Below are 21,956 nucleotides of genomic sequence, written 5' to 3' on the forward strand. Positions count from 1 at the left end.
GGAGGTCTGTTTTGCACATTACAAAATTCTCATCAACTTACATCCTCCTCCAGCAAGGAGTGTTGATCTGGATTGTAGACTTCTCCATAACATGGGCCATTGGATTGCTAGCTTGGAGTTATCAAGTGTAAGCCAAGTTAGAAAAAGATTTGCTTGCACTATTTATTACAAAAGAAGATGTAATTTTAGGCTGACTTTTTTATTATTCATTTGTGGGACAGGGGCGTCGTTGGCTGGCCAGCATTTATTGCCCATTCCAAGTTGCCCAGGGGTAGTTGAGAGCCAACCACATTTGTGTGGGTCTGGAGTCACATGTAGGCCAGACCAGGCAAGGACGACAGATTTCCTTCCCTAAAGGACACGAAGGGGGGAGCTATACGATAAATGGCAGAACCATAAAGGGTGTAGATATGCAGAGGGACCTGGGTGTGCAAGTCCACAGATCCTTGAAGGTGACGTCACAGGTGGAGAAGGTGGTGAATAAGGCATATGGCATGCTTGCCTTTATAGGACGCGGCATAGAGTATAAAAGTTGGGGTCTGATGTTGCAGTTGTATAGAACGTTGGTTTGGCCGCATTTGGAATACTGCGCCCAGTTCTGGTCGCCACACTACCAGAAGCACGTGGAGGCTTTAGAGAGAGTGCAGAGAAGGTTTACCAGGATGTTGCCTGGTATGGAAGGGCTTAGTTATGAGGAGAGATTGGGTAAACTGGGGTTGTTCTCACTGGAAAGACGGAGGATGAGGGGTGACCTAATAAAGGTATATAAAATTATGAAAGGCATAGATAGGGTGAACGGTGGGAAGCTTTTTCCCAGGTCGGTGGCGACGTTCACGAGGGGTCATAGGTTCAAGGTGAGGGGGGCGGGGTTTAACACGGATATCAGAAGGACGTATTTTACACAGAGGGTGGTGGGGGCCTGGAATGCGCTGCCGGGCAAGGTGGTGGAGGCGGACACACTGGGAACGTTTATGACTTATCTAGATAGCCACATGAACGGAGTGGGAATGGAGGGATACAAAAGAATGATCTAGTTTGGACCAGGGAGCGGCACGGGCTTGGAGGGCCGAAGGGCCTGTTCCTGTGCTGTATTGTTCTTTGTTTGAACCAGATGGATTTTTCCGATAGTCGACAATGGTTTCATAGTCATTCGTAGATTCTTAATTCCAGGTTTAAAAAAAAAAGAATTCAAATTCCATCATCTGCCAGGGTGGGATTCGAACCCAGGTCCCCAGAACATTAGCCGAGTTTCTAGATTAATAGTCTAGCAATATTACCACTAGGCCATCACCTCCCACTAAACTAGGAAAACCTGGATCTCAGACTCCATGCTTTTTGATGGGTTGTCAAAAGAAATAGATATCGAAGTACAGACTGGTCTAGCAAGCTTGTCTGGTGAGGAGTCAATTCATTCAGAGCAGGGATTTCCCAGGTTGGCACAATGTGACTAACCTGTACGATAAGTTAGGGAGGCAAAGAAAAAAAAGATAGGCAGAACATTCTTCTCTCTTTTGTCATCATGCGGATATTGAGCAAGGACAGGGTTGACTAAGATATGCATCCAGCCTCCCGTTCCCCTAGATCAAATCACTTGCCAATGCTCACCTATGAAAAATGACCCATGAAACCTTATCTCATACTCCCTTGAATGCAACTGATATCCTGGTAAATAAGAATAGGGACCCAAGGAGGTAGGACTCAAGGCTTTAGTCTTAACACTGCAAGATCAAAAGTTGAACAAGGTTTGAGACATGCAAACCCCTCCTGCAGTTAGTCAGGGTGGAGTACCATTTGAGGTGATCACCATAATATGACATCAGTCAACATTCTGTTTCTGAACCCAACATTAGAACTCTTGTAAAATAATTAGAATTCATCACAACCAACTGAAATTGATGACTGGGAGTGGGACAGGAAATAGAGGAGTGTGGGGGAGAAACGCAACAGCTACCAGGTTAACACATTTAACCGATTAGAACGTAAACAGGACAATAAAAAAAACCCACAAACATAATCGTAGCCATCATTCAAAAAGGAATGATCAGACAGGCGGTCTACAACCTGGCCGTTTAAAGTTCTGAGCACATTGTGATGATACTGCGCCTTTAAGAAATATATTTGTGTCATGTTTCTTGTGTAGGATTTGTTTTAGCAGTTACTTGCCGCTTTGTATATAACCGGCAGCCCATATTGTTTCTGCAGCAGCACAATTGATCTTAATTGCGGGAATGTTTTAATCTGGGTTAATGCAGGGCTGCTATTTTAGCGTTTTCCCCTGGGGTTTTTGGAGTGGGGCTTGATTTGGGTTTTGACAGGAAAAGTCAAAACAGGACAGGGCTAGGCTCAGGGAGAGAAACCCAGCTCAGTTGCTGTTTGAGATCCATAGAGAGAAGAAATAGCTCCGTCTCTCTCTGAAGATTGGGACCTGCCAGAAAATAGGTCTTTCTCTGAAGTTCTGCTTTTTGACGGTAGTTCTCTGGAAACTGCTGTTTGCGAGTCAGAAGCCAGGTGTCTTTCTGTATCAGTCCAGAGGGGTTAAAAGGCTGGAAATCTAGCATCTGACTTATCTATTTTTGGTGCTAATTGGTTCTGAAGTAGGATTTATGTCTAGGGAATATTGCTTAAATTGGAACTACAGAGATGGATAGCTGTTAAAAATTATACTTTATCATGTTTAAGTATTGTAATTGGTAAAAGTTATGCTAATTCTTTTTGTTATATTCTAACTGTGTTCTTAAATAAAGTTTGTTAAATAGAAGCTTCCCACTGGGTCAACAGAATCACACCTGGAGTGAAACATCTCATGCACAAGTGCCAAAATCTAATAAAATGCGATCTGGGCTAACTTCATAGTATACCTTGGAGTTTCTGACCTGGTCCCGAGCAACGTGAAGTGATGATGATTGCAAATGCAAGTTGACTAGAGCCGTATCTGTTTCAGCACAATTGATATTCTTAGCTACCTCTTAAAATAAACAGAACTTCACCAAAGTGCCTAACTACCTAGAGATAGAAGTGAACAACAACTACCAAATACAACTTAGTGACAATGCTGGTTGTGAAAGACAGCCAGGTATTTAGCATCTTTCAACAACAATAGAACCTAGCATTGTAGAGCCTGTGAACTTCTGTGGTTATGATTTAACCAGAGCAAAGCTGCCATCCCAGCATATCTCCAGTCAGACAAACCAGAGTTCCTCTTAAGTCATGGCTCAAAAAAGACCCGAGAAGCCATTTTGTCTGCAATTTGCATGAGATACCCTCCTATAGCTTCCTTCATGGGGCAGATTCATTCCAAATTGACTCAAAAGAGAATCATCTGAATTTAAGACTTTTTTTTGCTGTGGATGAATGAACATAAAAAGCATAATCTTTTAAACAGATGCTAGCCTTACCAGGGGCTCCCACATCCCAAGAATGAACAGAGCTAGGGACCAACTGCTGGAAAATGGGATTAGAACAGATAGGGGCTCGTTGGTCAGAGCAGACATGATGGGCCAAAGAGCCCCTTTTTGTGTTGTATCACTAAGATTATGACGCTATGACTCTAAGTAGTTCATCTGCATTAATCACCCAATTATGTATCACGGCATTACTTATCTGATGCAAAAGCTTTCAATTTGTTAAATTAACTTACAATTTGTTAAAATAATTTACTTTTCCTTTTGGCAAAGTACATGCTGCTTCATCTCCACAATTCCTCTACATCTTATGACTACAACAAGGAGTTTACCCAGGAGTGGAATGTCGAAGAACTTCCATCACAGCACTGTGTCACATAGTGTTAACATAACATGCTGTACCACCCAAGCCCAACTTTCCTTTTTATGGTTCTGAAATATAGCTTTTGCAAATGAATAAACATGCACTTCAGTATAACATTTAATGATAAGTCTGGGTCAATCACTGACTAAAGATATCAGTTAAATAAATACAAACAAACGAACACGTAGGCCTTGAAAATGCAGGAGCGTCCAAATCAGAATCTTGGCTTGAAAATGGATTACTCAAAAGATTAGCCTTATCATTAAACTTTGTTACCAGTTTACAGAGATTGTAAGACTAGTGATGTGCTTAAAAAAATGAGAAGCATAGTCTCACCTTTATATTTTCACCTTCATGTTTGAATTTACTGAGTGGTGAGGACGACTCAATTTTTGATATGAAGTCTCAGCCTTTGATCACAGCAACATATTGCTTTATCTACTGCTGTACATTATCCATCAATTTTTTATTGCGTGTTTTGATTCTTATTGCAGTCATTGGGATACATCAAAAAGTATCCAGTTACAGTTGTAGCTTTTTGGATGACTTGTCAAGAACAAAGAACAAAGGCAACTATAACACTGGAACAGGCCCTTCGACCCTCCAAGTCTGTGCCAAGCATGACGCCCTAACTAAACTAAAAAAAAGAACCTTCTGCCCGTACTCAGTCCATATCCCTCTATGCCCTCCCTATTCGTGTACCCATTTAGATGCCTCTTAAATGTTGCTAATGTGCCCACTTCCACAACCTCCTCTGGCAGTGTCCCCCAGGCACCCACCCCACACTGCGCGAAAAACCTCCCTCGCACATCCCCCATCAAACTTTCTCCCGCTCACCATGAACCTGCGCCCCCTTGTAATTGACACTTCTACCCTGGGGAAAAAGCCTCTGACCATCCACCCTCATAATTTTGCAGACCTCTATCAGGTCTCCCCTCAGCCTCCATCTTTCCCGTGAAAACAATCCTAGTTTATTCAACCTCTCCTCATAGCCAACACCCTCAAGACCAGGCAACATCCTGGTGAACCTTCTTTGCACTCTCTCCATAGCTTCCACATCCTTCTGGACCCGAACTGCACGCAAGACTCCAAATGCGGCCTAACCAAGGTTTTATATAGCTGCAACATGATTCTAATAGAACGAAATACTTAAGCTACTGCAATACAAGCAGAAGCCCTTTCTTAAAAAAAAGTCTCTTGCTGTTTAGTCGAAATAAATAGTCCTGACAATGGAGGCATTTAGTGTTCAAACACATTCAGCCTCGAAACAAGGTGGTGCAGCACATTGGCGGAATGTTAGATTGGATGATTATATGGTTCAAAAGGTTGCTGCCCCATGTTGGCAAGCTCGATTTCAGAAGTGCTGCTCTGGGAAAAATACTGACCAGGAATGAAAAGAAACCCGCTGCCCCAATCTGTTTTTCTACATTTCACTGGAGTATTGGTAAATGCCCAAGAAGAAACTGCTGACCAACTCTTTTGACAACAGGGACAAGAGCAGGAACAAAAGGAAATTAAAACAATCAACACCATCTTTTGATTTTTTCTTTAGATGCTTTGCTGGCAGAAATACATAACCATGCATCTTCAGAAATCATGCCTAAAAGCTTCTGCGTATATTATGCAATTCAGATTTGACCCTTTATCTGTGAAAACCTGATTGTTATTTTGCTCCCCTTCATCAGAGCTTAAGAGGCAACTTGACCCTTTGTTAGCCCAGTGAAGGTAGAGATTTCATTGTTACTCCTTTCTGTTCTCATTCCCGCTGACAATTTAAATCACTCAGCCAAGTGTGACAATGACAAAGGAAATTTGCTCACTTGCGTAGAATGATCTCAGAGGCACCCTTGCTATACATGCGGAAACTTCCATCAGCGTTCTTCAGTACTGTGCTCATGGACTTGCGTGCAGAGTTGAAGGTGTACACCTTGTACAGTTTCTCTTCTGGAATTTCATTGCGTACAGCCTGATAATCTTGCTTCAAATCCAGCACAAAGCCAAGCAAAGCACATTCAGTCTTGTTCCCTACATGGCGAGGAAGGCCTCCTTCTTTCTCAGGTGGCTGGAGAACGAGGAGACAAATAATAAGGGCAATGGTAATAAAAATAGTTGACATGACTCATCAATATTAGCCATAATGCACAAAGTATCCAGAATGAAAGCATTTTGAAGGAATACATCCTTTATCAATGACGTTCACTGCACAAAGCCATTTATCATTTCTTCCTTTCCACAAGTATAAACACCGTAACTAAAATATACAATTTCAGTGTGGTGTTCACTGGGGTGGAAAATTTCCAACATATTTCAAAACATTCACAAAGTCTTGGAAAAGTTAGCAACTAGACTTGGAAAAGTCCACAGCTAGAGTGACTGGTCTTCCCTCGGTCCTAAGAGCGTTGTGTTTACATATTGTCTGCAAGTCAGATAAGTGGACCAGATGCAAATATTTCCACAAAAGGACATTTCTACTCGAGGAACAATGATTCATCTTTAGGAAATGCTCAGTGTTTTGCAAATGTTAATCCTCAATTTAAACAAGCATTTTTATGGTCTGTGACCTTTAGGAAATTAAACTAAAACGCTTCAACTTTCCCAAAACCTGGAAAATGTCCACATTTCAAATAATTTCCCTCCCAAATTCCTGCTCACCAGTATTTTGGTCGTGTAAGCAGAGTTAATGGCAATTCCATTGACAATCCGTTCCAAAACTTTTGGTAAAAGTGCATCTGGAGCAGGTATTTGCCTGTAGTGCGTTTCCCCAATATATGATTGTACTACAGTCATCCTGTTCATGGTGAGAGTACCCGTCTTGTCTGAGCAAATGGCTGTGGCGTTACCCATTGTTTCACAGGCATCCAAATGTCTGACCAAATTATTGTCCTTCATCATTTTCTGTCAAAACAAATTTAAAAACGTTAGGATTTATCGAAGCTAAATTAGTCACTTCAAATTGGGAGCTTGCATTCAATGTGATAACTGAAAAATCCGGGTGATGGACAAGTCAAATGTACATTGAGGGAATAAAACATCCTTTCTCATATTCTATTTTGCAATACTAAATATTTACTTCCCTCAATTTAAACATTTTCACAAAATTGCTATTATGATTTTGATGATTCATTTGTATGTTAAAGCATTCCCACTTTATTTACATTGCTCAGTTTAAATCTTTGGCTATTTTTCTACATTACATCATCATAAAATCCTACTGTGCAGAAGGAGGCCATTCGGCCCATCGAGTCTGCACTGACCACAATCCCACTCAGGCCCCATCCCCATACCTCATGCATTTACCCTAGCTAGTTCCCCTGACAGTAAGGGGTAACTTAGCATGTCCAATCTACCTAATCCGCACATCTTTGGACTGTGGGAGGAAACCAGAGCACCCGGAGGAAATCCACGCAAACACAGGGAGAATGTACAAACTCCACACAGACAGTGACCCAAGCCAGGAATCGAACCCGGGTCCCTGGCGCTGTGAGGCAGCAGTGCTGTAACTGTACAATGACTGTAAACACATGCAGCAAATGATACTTGGATTATACTGTGTCAACATTTATCCATTACAATCCTACTCCATTACAATCCTTACAATAGCAAATGTGAGAGCTCCCAATATCAAAGGATACATTCCTTGGAACAGGAATGGTCAAAAACACATTTGCCACCCATGTTACATCACTGCAATAGAACAGTTTTCTGCACCATAGATATAACTTTTGATCCTTTACCAGGCCCCTTTCCAATACCTGTTCGGGTACAGAGGGAGAATTTAGCATGGCCAATGCACCTAACCAGCATGTTTTTTTGGACTGTGGGAGAAAACTGCAGGTCCAAGAAGAAACCCACACAGACATGGGGAGAACGTTCAGCCTCCGCTCAGATAGTGACTCAAGTTGGGAATGGAACCCAGGTCCCTGGCGCTGCGAGGCAGCAGGGCTAACCACTGCCATCTTTTGAGGTTCCTCAACTCTACCCACACAGATTCTACATCTTCTGACTCCATGTCATTTCTTGCTATCGATTTAATTTCATTTCTTACTAACAAGGCAACCCCACCCCCTCTGCCCACTTGCCTATCTTTTCAATAGGATGTGTATGTTTGGATAGAATATCATAGAAACCCTACAGTGCAGAAGGAGGCCATTCGGCCCATCGAGTCTGCACCGACCACAATCCCACCCAGGCCCTACCCCCACATATTTACTCACTAATCCCTCTAACCTACACATCCCAGGACTCTAAGGGGCAATTTTTAACCTGGCCAATCAACCTAACCCGCACATCTTTGGACTGTGGGAGGAAACCGGAGCACCCGGAGGAAACCCACGCAGACACGAGGAGAATGTGCAAACTCCGCACAGACAGTGACCCAAGCCGGGAATCGAACCCTGGACCCTGGAGCTGTGAAGCAGCAGTGCTAACCACTGTGCTACCGTGCCGCCCATATTTAGCTCCCAGCCCCGATCCCCTTGCAGCCACATTCGTGATGCCCACAGCATAGTACCTGCCAATTTCAATCTGCACTTACCTTATTTCATATACTGCGTGCATTCAAATACAACTTCTAGTCTTGCACTGACCGCCCCCTTCCCATTGTCGTCCCCTTATCTGCTGTGCCTGGAGTTAGATTCCCAACCCTTTCCAAACACTCTGCCCTATTATTTGTTCAAGAGACTTTAATAGCATCTCCTAAGCTCTCCTTCCTTTTAACCTTTGTCATAATTTTCCATATAGTTGAACCCACCTCCCCAAATAAAAGCAAATTACTGTGGGTACTGGAATCTGAAACCAAAAGAGAAAATGCTGGAAAATCTCAGCAGATCTGGCAGCATCTGTAGGGAGAGAAAAGAGCTGACGTTTCGAGTCCAGATGACCCTTTGTCAAAGCTCAACTTCAGCTTTGATAAAGGGTCATCTGGACTAGAAACGTCAGCTCTTTTCCCTCCCTACAGATGTTGCCAGACCTGTTGGGATTTTCCAGTATTTTCTCTTTTGGTTCCACCTCCCCGAATGCTGACCTGCTGCTTTGCTTCCCATTAACCATTATATTTCTTGTAGTTTGACCCTTCCCTTCCCCCCCCCACTTGCTATTTTAAGGCCCTGCTACTTTGCTGTAATGCAATCGGATACTTCTGGAAAGTTGCACTGAAGTGAATCGTCAGCATTGTGCTATTGAGGTAGAGAGAGATCTAATGAATGTCACTACTGCTGAATAATAGATTTGAGGAAGGGAATGTTGGCTTGATGCTGCATGACGATGATCTTGCTGCATGCAGAGTGAGGTGGAACTCTCTGACGAGACTTTGTCTGTACATTGTATTCTAGGGCAGAAAAAATTTAGCTGGCTGACTAACTTTTTAAAGAATCTATCAAAAAGTACCTGACCGCTTTTTATTTCAAATTAGCTTGTCCTGGGCATCGAATCCAAGGACATTAAAATTCTTTGACTTTTCAAAATGTGGACAGAATTAAATCCAGAACAAGACGCGAAAAGAACAAAATTGTGATTTCAAGAAGAAATTAGATGTAGCTTTTGGGGCTAAAGGATAAGGGAATATGGGGAGAAGGAGGGAGAAGGGCCTGCTCTCGCATCTAGTTTCTACATTTTTAAATCTGTAACCAGCACAGGGTAGTATGCACATAAGACTGTAAGACATAGGAGCAGAATTAGGCCACTCGGCCCATCGAATCTGCTCCGCCATTCAATCATGGCTGATTTTTTTCTCACCCCCATTCTCCTGCCTTTTCCCCATAACCCCTGACCCCCTTATTAATCAAGAACCTATCTGTCCCTGTCTTAAAGACACTCAATGACCTGGGCTCCACAGCCTTCTGCGGCAAAGAGTTCCACAGATTCACCACTCTCTGGCTGAAGAAATTCCTCCTCATCTCTGTTTTAAAGGATCGTCCCTTTAGCCTGAGGTTCCCTCTGGTTCTAGTTTTTCCTACTAGTGGAAACATCCTCTCCACGTCCACTCTATCCAGGCCTCGCAGTATCCTGTAAGTTTCAATAAGATCCCCCCTCATCCTTCTAAACTCCAACGAGTACAGACTGGAAAGGCCAATTATAAATCAGTAACCATCAGCAAGTAGTTTTCACCACACTTCAAATGGCAATTTTAAATAAAATACATCAATAACATTGTCTATGTTACAAAAAACATACTAAATCCAGTGAAGATGGGTATAGGCATGGTAGGGAGAAACTTATTTTAATTCTTTGCCTCTGCTCTGAGTCATAACATCACTAAGCTAATAGAATTCGGATCTGTCGCATCAATATTGCAGCCAGTTACAATTGCACTTTGTCTAGCCTTTGGTAACCTGTTATCCACCACATTTCTGCAGCTACTGACTTGTCCAACTGCAACCTTACCTCCAGCTTTAGTCCCCAATAAAACAATGACTCTCGCACTCTGGCTATTCCCCCTAGTTCAGCCCTAATCTCCACTCCTTATGTACAGGGGATGCAGACTTGAAAGGATATGGCGGACACTGGTTTAGCTATTGCTGCCAGATGTGACTCAACTATGTGAAACATCATCAGGTCCTATTTGTCTGCCAAAACTGTGCAATACCCCAGGATAATCCTGGATTGCCAAGGTAACCACTGCTTCTTTTCTCTTTTGCACATTGCTGAAACCTCACTTCCCTTCTACTCTGGTTGCCAACAATATGTGAGGGACTCATGGGTTTCTGTGTCAATGGTCAAGACCATTCCCATCCCTCACTTCGACTCGTCCAATGAGCTAAATTCATCTAAAGCGTTCCCTGCCCTAGCTCTGAACTCATGTGTTTCTAGTTTCTCTCCCATCATGCCTCGATGCCTCTTTGAGCTCATCTTGCCTCGATGCCTCTTTGAGCTCATCTTGCCCTCAAGAACCACCCCCTGCTCCCTCAAGCTCATTCCCACCAAATTGCTAATCACTCAACTTCCTTTCCTGGTCCCCATGTCAGTCAATATTGTTAAAGGTTGTGCCCCATCATGACTCCTTTAAATCCGCCATCATCATCCCTCTCCTAAAAAAACAAAATCCTGATCCCACCGGTTTTGTAAACTACTGCCCCATTTTCAACTTCCCTTCCCTTTTCCAAAGTCATTGAGTGTGTTGTCCATTCCCAAATCCGCGCCCATCGTTCTTGGAACGCCATGTTTGAATCCCTCAACTCTGGTTTCTGCCTCTGCCACAGAGCTGAAAACTGCTCTAATCAAAGTCACAAATGACATCCTGCGTGACTGCTGTAAAGCGAGGTGGTGTAGCAGTAAAATAATTGGACAAACAACCCAGAGGCTCAGGCTAATGCTTTGTGGGGAATAGGTTCAAATCCCAACATGGCAGCCTATAGAATTTGGGGTGGCACAGTGGTTAGCACTGCTGCCTCACAGCACCAGTGACCCGGGTTCAATTCACTTTGGGTGACAGTCTGTGTGGGTTTCCTCCGGGTGCTCCAGTTTCCTCCCACAGTCCCAAGATGTGTAGGTTAGGGGGATTAGTGAGGTAAATACATGGGGTTACGGGAATATGGTCTGGGAAAGATGTTCTATTGGAGAGTCGGTGGAGAAGAATGGCCTGCCGTTGCACTGTAGGGATTCTATGATGGTTATGTTAATGAGACCATAATGTCACTAATGATGCAAGTGTGACATTAAGGGTCAGATGACCAAGAAGTTTCAAATGCACAAAACACTGGATAGTCTGTCTTCGAAACCATGTACTCACTAGGGGATTTTCACAGTAACTTCATTACAGTGTGAATATAAGCCTACTTGTGACTAATAAATAAACTTTAACTTTACTATGAAGCATTGTAAATAGTGTAAATAAATAGCATTTAGAAACACTATATACTGACTGTCACTCACAGACTAAGTTAAACCTCTGCAAACCAACTGCAACAAATGTAAACTACCCCTCCTTGTCCTTCTTGACCTACCTGCAGAATTTGACATGATTGAACACCCACCCACCCCTCATTTATTTTTTCATGGAATGTGAGCATTGCTGGATGGCAGATTTCCTTTCCTGACGGACATTGTCATCACCATCTGGTTTACTAATCAATGACAGTTCCATGGGCACCATTATTGAGACTAACTTTCAGTTCCAAATTTTTATTAATTGAAATTAAACTCCACCAGCTGCCATGATAGGATTTGAATCCATGTACCCAGAGTGTTAGTCTGGCCTTCTGTATTACTGGTCCAATGGTATTACCATTGCCCGTAAGCCATTGCAGTCCAAAGCCAAGCCATTGCAATCCAGCTGGGTGGAACCACTCTCACTCATTTCCATTCTTACCTATCTATTCATATCCAGAGCATTGTTTGTCATGGCTTTGTTCCATGTTCCTGCATTATTTACCTCTGTTATCTCCCAAAGATCTATACTGGGGGTGTGGGGGGGGGCCTCCTATTTCTCATTTACATGCTACCCCTCAGCGACATCAACCAAAAATCACACTGACAACACCCAGCTCTACCTCATCACTACCTTACTTGACTTCCCTACTGTTGTTACATTATCAGACTGCTCATTGGATCTCCAGCACTGGATGAGTAGAAATTCCCTCCAATTAAAAACTGGGAAGACTGAAGCATTGTCTTCAGTCTCCCCTCCAAACTCTGATCCCCAGCTAGTGACTCCAGCCAGCTCCCCGGCAACCTGAGATGAATCAATCTGTTTGCAATCTCGATGTCATATTTGCCAGAGATAAGTTTCTGACCTCTTCTGCGCCATCGCTAAGGTCGCCCATTTCCACCTCTGTAACGACAGAGATCTTCGCCCCCAGATAATAGATCATCTGCTGTTGAAACACGCACCCATGCCTTGGTTACCTCTGGACTCTACTATTCCAAAGCATTCCTTGGTCTCCCAAATTTTACACTCTGTAAACTTGAGGCCATCCAGGATTCCACAGGCCGAATCTTAACCCATGAGTTGTGATCTCCTATCAGCCCTGTGCTTGCTGACCTCCATTGACTCCCAATGAAGCAACACCTTGATTTTAAAATTCACATCCTTATTTTCAAATCTCTGTGGCCTTACCCATCCCCCATCTCCGTATTTGCTCAAACCGCACAACTTCCGCGATATGCGCTCATTAATTCTGGTCTCTTGAGCATTCCCGATTTTAATTGATCCACACCGTTGATGGCCACACTTCTAAACTCTCGAATACCCTCCCTGTGTATCTCTGCCTCTCTACCTCGCTTTCCTCCTTTAAAATGGTCCTCAAAACATACCTCTTTGATCATGCTTTTAGTCAGCTGACCTAATATCACTATATGGCTTGGTATCGTATTATGTTTTATAGTGCGCTTTGGGATGTTTTACTCCCTTACATTTACTGCATGGCTGTCAATGTAGTTTGGCAAGCACAGGGCTGATAGGGGATCAGAACTTGTGAGCTAAGACATGGCCAGTGGAATCTTGGAGGACCTCAAGTTTACAGATGATAGAATTTAGGCGACAATGTATTGGAATAGTAGAATCCAGAGATAAGTCATGGTCATCAGTACATCATGCAAAATACGGATGTGATAACTAAAAATGGTACTACAGCAGTCATGGAGGAATTATTTCATACATTTTGACTGAGGGTCAAGTACCTCTTCTGTTAAGGGCAAAGCGAATTGAAAACTAATGTACAATTTATACTAACCTTCAATTCCTTTGAATACAATCGAATTTGGAAAACAAGTACGGCCACAAAATAGCTGCAACAATTTTCTAAAAGAGTGCTGATCTTGCTTCTAACGCAGGGCACATTTATCAGATAAAACGTATCACAATCCTGCTACTTTCCCAATTCGCTCATGGTCTCTCCTACCTTTTGTCACCCGTGACGATGTATTGCACGACGGGCCTTTGGCCCTTTATCTCGATTTCTCAAACGTAAATAGATCTCACCTTTACAGAATAGGCTAGGGAGATCGTTACAGCGAGTGGGAGACCCTCCGGTACAGCCACGACAAGCACAGTGACGCCAATGATGAAAAATTTCACAAAGTACTGGATGTAGATTGGGGTACAATCTGCCAGCCATGGCCTGCCTTGAAACCCAAAAGTGTTAATAACGAAAAACAGCACAAGGATGATGACGGTCACTGCTGACATAAGCAGACCTGCGGACAGAAAGGGAAAAGAGTCAAACTAAATTTGGCTGGATCGATCGCTTTTAGCAACAGTTCTTCCTATATAAAACAGTAGTTGCAATTCACTGAACATACAGGTACACTGATTATCCATTTAGACACATTGGGTGGAATTTTCCGTCCCGTCCACCATGGGAAGCGTAGCGGGCAAGACACGAACCATGGAAAGGTCTGTTAACCTTGGGTGGGATTTTCCGACCTTGGAGCGAGCGTGGCTGGAAAATACCACCCATTGTTTTTCACACTGAACATGATGGATTTTAGTTGCACTTTCCAAGTATTAAATCTTTCCACCAACAGAAATGATATTATTGTAAGGCAGCCACCTGTTTGGATATTTACTACTCCCCATTGAAACAATACAGGAAAATGATGATTTATTTTCAGTACATTTAATTTATTCAAGATATTGAAGTTACTATTGACGTTAGGATAGATGAGGACTTCTATTATTCTGGTCAGTGCCATAACTTAAAATATTCATTCCTTCATGAGTTTTTTTTTTTAAAAGACTTTTTTTTTAAAATCAAAGAACTTTTCCCAGAGAAAGCCATAGCAACTCTTCCAGTTCAACTTGCTTTCATTAATTTTGAGAGAGGTCAGAAAGAAAAGCATTAATTAATTAAAAGCTAACTATTCTTCCCAGGAGAATACACTGAGGTAGTCAAGTGTTTTAAGGGCAAAGAATACTTTTGCATTTATTCTCTGCACAGCTACTACTGTTTCACTGCTCAGTGGGAAGACAATACATAATCATATGTGGGTTTGCCATGTGGGTGCGCAAGGAAATAGCGCAAAATTTATTGCTTCATTCGGGCGAATCTCACTTTGTGAAAACTGATGAGCAGACAATATTATATTGACCAGTTTCCTCACAATGAACAGTATCAATGCACAGCTCAAAGGTTAGTTGCTGTGTTTGGGCTGGGTTGGGTTTGGGGGTGGGATGTGGTCTGACTCCTGAAAAACAGACCGCATTAGATGGGAAGGCAATGGCCTACTGGTATCATCACTCGACTATTCTAGAAACTCAACTAATGTTCTGGGGACTCGGGTTCAAATCCCGCCACAGCAGATGGTGGAATTTGAATTCAATAAAAAATATCTGGAATTATGAATCTACTGATAGCCATGAAACCGTTGTCAATTGTCGGAAAGCCCATCTGGTTCATTAATGTCCTTCAGGGAAGAAAATCTGCCGTCATTACGTGGTCTGGCCTACATGTGACTTCAGAATCACAGCAATGTGGTCGACTCTCAACTGCCCTCAGGTAATAAGGGATGGGCAATAAATGCTGGCCAGCCAGTGACGCCCATGTCCCACAAATTGGAAAGCTGGGAACTAAGCTGTTCCATCCTCTTCGTTGATAGGGTAACCAAAGCATAGAAGTATTGATCACTGTCCACAGACGATCTGTCTGGCTAGAGAGCCTACCCAAGTCCTTCGAGATAACAAGTTGACTTGAGCAAAGAAAGCAAAAGGTGAGGAATGGGGAAAAGTCTTTGAGAATGGTGACTAGTAGAGATCATCCAAGTGTGCAGTTGAGGACACCTGATCATACTAGCATTATCATTCTAAAATGAATAAACACAAGTATAACCTTCAGGGTTAAAAGACCCAGAAATTTAAACAAAACTCCAGGTGTTAATCTGATCTTAAAGCTAACTTACTTAACTCTTCATAATTTAATTCCATAGTTTTCCATCCATCACCTCAGCACCAAAAAAATTACAGCAAAAATGTGCAATATCCGCATCAATCCATATCAATTTACCCTTCAAAAGCCTAACTTGTCTGGATCCAATTGTCAAACATCCTTACAGCATTCATGGAGATGGACATTTTAGAATGATGACGCTAGCCCTCAACTGCACACCTGAAAGATCTCTCTTCGTCCTTCGGTGGGTCAAAATCCTGGAATTCCTTCCCTAACGGCATTGTGGGTGAACCCACAGAACATGGACTGCAGCGTTTCAAGGTGGCGGCTCACCACCACCTTCTCAAGGACAACTAGGGATGGACAATAAATACTGGCCTGCCAGTGACGCCCATGTCCCATGAATGAATTAAAAATAGTCACCATTCTCAAAGGCTTTTTTCTCCATTCCCCACCTTTCGGCTTCTACGCTCAAGTCAACTTGTTTCAAATAGCTAACTTACCAAACTTCATGAGCCTTAATCTTTTTAAAAAGCCTTTTACACTGAACTTTATTTTGAAAAACCAAGTAAATTACATTCTCTGGATCTCTCGTTTCCAGTATCATTACAGGAGTAGTTAATAAAAGAACCAATTCCTTCTAAAATTATGATTGCTCCGTATGTTCGACACACGAACGGTATTTTCCCCCATTCTGATGTTCATTTAACAAAGAACAGTACAGCACAGGAAACAGGCCCTTTGGCCCTCCAGGCCTGTGCCGCTCATTGGTCCAACTAGACCATTCGTTTGTATCCCTCCATTCCTAGACTGCTCATGTGACTATCCAGGTAAGTCTTAAACGATGCCAGCGTGTCTGCCTCCACCACCCTACCTGGCAGCGCATTCCAGGCCCCCACCACCCTCTGTGTAAAAAGAACATCCCTCTGATATCGGAGTTATACCTTGCCCCTCTCACCTTGAGCCTGTGACCCCTCGTGATCGTCACCTTCGACCTGGGAAAAAGCTTCCCACCGTTCACCCTATCTGTACCCTTCATAATTTTGTACACCTCTATGAGGTCTCCCCTCATTCTCCATCTTTCCTGGGAGAACAAGCCAAGTTTACCCAATCTCTCCTCATAGCTAAGACCCTCCATACCAGGCAACATCCTGGTAAACCTTCTCTGCACTCTCTCTAAAGCCTCCACGTCCTTCTGGTAGTGCGGCGACCAGAACTGGACGCAGTACTCCAAATGTGGCCTAACCAGCGTTCTATACAGCTGCAACATCAGACTCCAGCTTCTATATTCTATACCCTGTCCTATAAAGGCAAGCATACCATATGCCTTCTTCACCACCTTCTCCACCTGTGCTGCCACCTTCAAGGATTTGTGGACTTGCACACCTAGGTCCGTGTTTCTATACTCTTGATGGCGCTGCCATTTATTGTATAACTCCCCCCTACATTAGTTCTTCCAAAATGCATCACTTCGCATTTATCTGGATTAAATTCCATCTGCCATTTCTCCACCCAATTTTCCAGCCTATCTATATCCTGCTGTATTGTCCAACAATGTTCATCGCTATCTGCAAGTCCAGCCATCTTCGTGTGATCCGCAAACTTGCTGATAACACCAGTTACACCTACTTCCAAATCATTTATATATATCACAAATAGCAGAGGTCCCAGTACAGAGCCCTGCGGAACACCACTGGTAAGAAGTCTCACAACACCAGGTTAAAGTCCAACAGGTTTATTTGGTAGCAAATACCATAAGCTTTCGGAGCAATGCTCCTTCGTCAGATGGAGAACACCACTGGTCACAGACCTCCAGCCGGAAAAAGACCCCTCGACTGCTACCCTCTGTCTCCTGTGGCCAAGCCAGTTTTCTACCCATCTCGCCACCTCTCCTTGTATCCCATGAGCCTTAACCTTCTTAACCAACCTGCCATGATGGACTTTGTCAAATGCCTTACTGAAATCCATATAGTCGACATCCACGGCCCTTCCTTCGTCAACCGTTTTTGTCACTTCCTTAAAAATCTCCACCAAATTTGTAAGGCACGACCTTGCTCTTACAAAACCATGCTGTCTGTCACTAATGAGACTGTTCCGTTCTAAATGCACATACATCCTGTCTCTAAGAATCCTCTCCAACAACTTCCCTACCACGGACGTCAAGCTCACTGGCCTATAATTACTCGGGTTATCCCTGCTACCCTTCTTAAATAACAGTACCACATTCGCTATCCTCCAATCCTCAGGGACCTCACCTGTGTCCAATGAAGAGACAAAGATTTCCCTCAGAGGTGCCATCTGCCATGGTGGGATTTGAACCCGGTTCCCAGAACATTAGCGGAGTTTCTGGATTAATAATCTAGCGATAATACCACTAGGCCATTGCCTCCCCGTAAATTGGTATGGCCAATGAACCTTACCAGCACATCTTTTGGACTGTGGGAGGAAACCAGAGCATCCAAAGGAAACCCACGCAGACATAGGGAGAACGTGCAGACTCCGTACAGATGGTGACCCAAGCTGGGAATCGAACCCGGGTTTAAAGGAAAAATATCAGACAACAATATAATCTTTAGTAAGTTATAGAGCTGTTCCATGAAGTCAGCTTGCTTTACCTGCTTTTCCAATCTGCACTGCCAATTTGGTGAGCTTTCCCTGCAGGACAGATTTCTCTTTCTTTGGTATGTTTGATTTTTTCTTCTCTCTCTCTTCCTGGTCACCTCCCTCTTCACTCTTCAATGGTTGAATCTCCAGAGCAACGCCGTCCTGAGCTTTAGCTGGGTCCAACAGATTGAAACAGATTTGCAAACACTCCATAAACAGTCAAAACTATTCTGGATTATACAAACGTTTAGGCACAGACAACAGTGGGGGAAATTTGATGTGTGAATAAATATTGGCGGGGGGGGGGGGGGTGGGAAGAGGGGGTGGGTGTTGAGTGTTTAAGTTACGCTTTCATAATAGTTATGTGAGAGCACTGAGAAAATGTAAGGTCTTCCAGCAAAGTGACAAGAGTTATGAAACTAGAGATAATATTTCAGTCCCTACAAAAGAGGAAACAAATTAGGTTTTATATTTAAGATGCACTGGATACTGCACTGATAATTCCTGCTGAGTAGTAGTTGAGACAAACTACATCGTTTTGCCCAATTTGGTCCTCCTGTTTCCAAAGGTTCAATTGTAAAGTCATTCGCAAGAGATAAAATTAAGCAGCTGTTATAGAAAATGTCAGATTTATATAAACTATTCCATTTGATGGAAATATTTTTATCACTTTTCCAAGCTGTAGTTAATATAATGAAATGAATCAAGCAAAATAAAAAGGTTCAATTATGTATACTGTTGAAACAGGGGATATAATTAATTTGACTATATTGCCTTGATTGGATTACACAAGGGCAACAATTTATAAAAGACAACTCTAATGCATTGTAATATCATCTATCTGTCCTTGTGCTAGCCAATAATATTAGATGCAGTTCATAAATGACCAAAAACTGCATCAGACGCAGAGGTCACAAATAATGTCACTACATTTGACTCTAACTGTAAACACTACACGCCAATATCACTGATGCCTTTAGCTGGATCCCAGCACATCAGCAATTAAAGGAAGTCAGTTGACTGAGGCCATAAGCATTTTTTTTAATTTGTAATTTCACTGTTCAAAGTATCACTTTGTTGGTTAAACCACAAGAGGAGATCAGATTAAAAAAGGAGCAGAGAGCAAAATTCAGTATCAAGTTTGCCACAGACACAAATGATGTTACAATTACAATATCTCATTCTTAAGACAGCAACAACAGACAAACCATGGATAGCTCGTGTCTGTAAATGAAGCATGTAGCACACAACAAATAAAAAAAGTACAATGTCCAATACTTCATCATGAAAAGGAGGGGGAAAACAGTTGCTTATAACTAAAGCTGTACTACTGTCCATATATTATGGGATATTTCTCTCCCCCTCCCCAACCCCCTCTCCTCAGACTTCTGGCACGCAACATTAGGAAGCAAGGTGACCCCCAAGACACAGAAGGGATATTCCATTGGTAATCAGAACCCCTGAAGCAGCAGCTATTACCAGTGATGTTCCTTTCACCTTCAGTCTGAATAAGAGCAATTCCCGAGTGCAAACATGGCCGAGTCGCAGGAAGAAGGAAGCAAAAAGAATCTCAAACTGTAAAAAATCAATGACAAGAAGTACAATGCTAAATAATGCACAGACCACATTCCTTAGGGGACATAAATGTGCTGCTTTAATATTGTGTGTGAAGGTGAATCAAGAGCACACATTTTAGCTATTGTGGATGTGTCATCAACAACTAGATCACAGTCCCAACAACTGGATGAGCAGCACCACCTCCTCTTCCTGAATCTGCACCAACTATTGTATCACCAGTTCTCTCTTTTCCAAGTGTCTATCCACTAGATCTCTTCAAAATTGCTCAAGAGATTCCTGTTAGACGGCAAATATTTCAGGTCTCTACTTCTGGGTGCTTGTCTCTTGGTTGCTTACACTGAGCACTTCCAATCCTCAGGAATGTCTAATAAATGTAAAGAACAAAAACTAAAGTTGTCAGTTAAAACCGGATCGGTTTTAGTCCACGTCACCAGGATTCTGGCTATATGTTGTCCAGAGCATGGTCTCACATTAGGGGTCTGGGACAGATGCCACTGGTGTAGTAGCCGTTGTAGATGCTCGTAGCCTGCTCTTGCCACACAAGTGACACCTTTCTTAAATGTGGAAACAGAGTTGTGAGCCTGGAAATAAAGCAAGTGAGGGTTCCATTTGTGCAAGCAAAGTAGACACAAAGGGCCCATGTGTGTCATCTAATTTAAAAGCACCTATCCTCTTAACACAAGAAACAGAAGCAGGAGCAGGCCACCAAGCCCTTTAAGCGTGCCCCATCATTCAATACAATCATGGCTGATCTATGGCAGCCTCCATTTCTGTGCCATTTCCCCATGGCCCTCTATTCCTCGATCTATCAAACTTTTATCCACCTCCACTTTAAATGCTTCTAATAATCCAGCCTCCGCAACCCTTTGGGGCAGAGTTATAGGCAGCGCTATTTCCACACAGTCTCCATTCTCAACTATTTCTATAATGGATTTCTGTCACGAACCTTTCTTCCTTGTAGACAGGATGTGAATTTGGTCTCAGTGGATTCAGTGTGCCCCAGATTCTATACAGAAGTGGGAATCATCCCTCAGCAGCAGTGAAGCGATTCATAGTCAGGTGTCTACTGAACACAAACTATGTCTCAACATAGAAGGCAATCTTAACAGCATCCTGTGAGTGTGTGTCAGGGAAAAATAATTTCCTCAGTTAAATGAAGATAGAAGCCAAAGAGAGAATCCCAGTGTCTCTCTCAACGTTCATCAACCAAGGTGAAGGAACAGGGGAGGACATCGTTAGGAGATCCCAAGGTGCTTCAAGTCAAATTAAGTATTTAGAGTAGTCACTGGTACGCAGGCAAACAGCAGGCAATTTACACACAGGGTGTAGACTGCAAAAACAAAATGACCTGCAAACTTATTTTAGTTGGCAACTATCAAAAGAGGGTATCGAATCCTTTTCCCGCTCAACTGGCGATATTGATCAAGCAGGAAGGGCCTAGATTTAGTAACTCATCTGAAAAATAGCATCTCCCAGTGTAGCACTCCCTCAGTTATTGCATTGAAGTGTTGACCTGTATTATTTGCTCAAAATGTAGGATTAGAACCCATGACCTTCCTGAGCATGCTACTAAGCAAAGATGACATCTAGATGCATAATCCAACATATCATTACATTGGCTGCAAGTGTCCGGATGGACAAGAGCCAGCTTTTCCATGGTCTAAGTACTTGAGGCAGAATCAAATGGCTACAAATATAAACAGGACTGAATTAAGATACCCAGTCTATTCTTGTGCACAGGCCACCACTAAACAGCCGCAGTGACAAATATGGAGATAGTATGTAGAAAAAGATCCTAAAGAGGGAAATTAAACATTTTCTTTTACATTCAAGTCAGAATTCACATTACAAAAGAACCCACGTACTATCTATATACTCAAATAGTGGCAACAGGCTGAAGTATTGAAGTAACATCACAGGATGTAGCTGCTGCAGGGGTAAGGGAGAAAATAATTTCTAAAAAATTTGATTTGTCTAATTTTCTGACTGCTCGTCTTATTACCCCCAGTGGTGAATGCCTGGCAGTTGAGGGGGGGGGGGGGGGGGGGGGCAGGGGGAGAAGAGATTTATTTTCTGGAGGATCACATAAAAAGATAAATTCTGTTCAGGAATTTGAATTCCACTCGTTACATCCAGTAGAGTTGCACACAGAACAAAAATGTCCGAAGCTGTGGCAACTGCCCAGCATTC

The 21,956-nt window shown here is 42.8% G+C and overlaps 1 protein-coding gene across 9 annotated transcripts in view; it reads right to left on the reverse strand.

The window, feature by feature from the left end:
- The window catches only part of LOC144511825 (plasma membrane calcium-transporting ATPase 1-like), a 269,405-nt gene that overhangs the window by 70,916 nt on the left and 176,533 nt on the right, over positions 1-21,956 (reverse strand). For all 9 annotated transcript variants that reach the window (XM_078242189.1, XM_078242188.1, XM_078242186.1 and 6 more), the window contains 4 exons: positions 18,200-18,361; positions 13,682-13,896; positions 6,418-6,660; positions 5,586-5,827 (listed from right to left, as the gene is read on the reverse strand). In XM_078242189.1, coding sequence (XP_078098315.1) covers positions 5,586-5,827; positions 6,418-6,660; positions 13,682-13,896; positions 18,200-18,361 — 862 coding nt within the window. The remainder of the gene's footprint in view (positions 1-5,585; positions 5,828-6,417; positions 6,661-13,681; positions 13,897-18,199; positions 18,362-21,956) is intronic.

This window comes from Mustelus asterias, chromosome 25 (genome assembly GCF_964213995.1).
Source record: "Mustelus asterias chromosome 25, sMusAst1.hap1.1, whole genome shotgun sequence".
Lineage (NCBI taxonomy): Eukaryota > Metazoa > Chordata > Chondrichthyes > Carcharhiniformes > Triakidae > Mustelus > Mustelus asterias.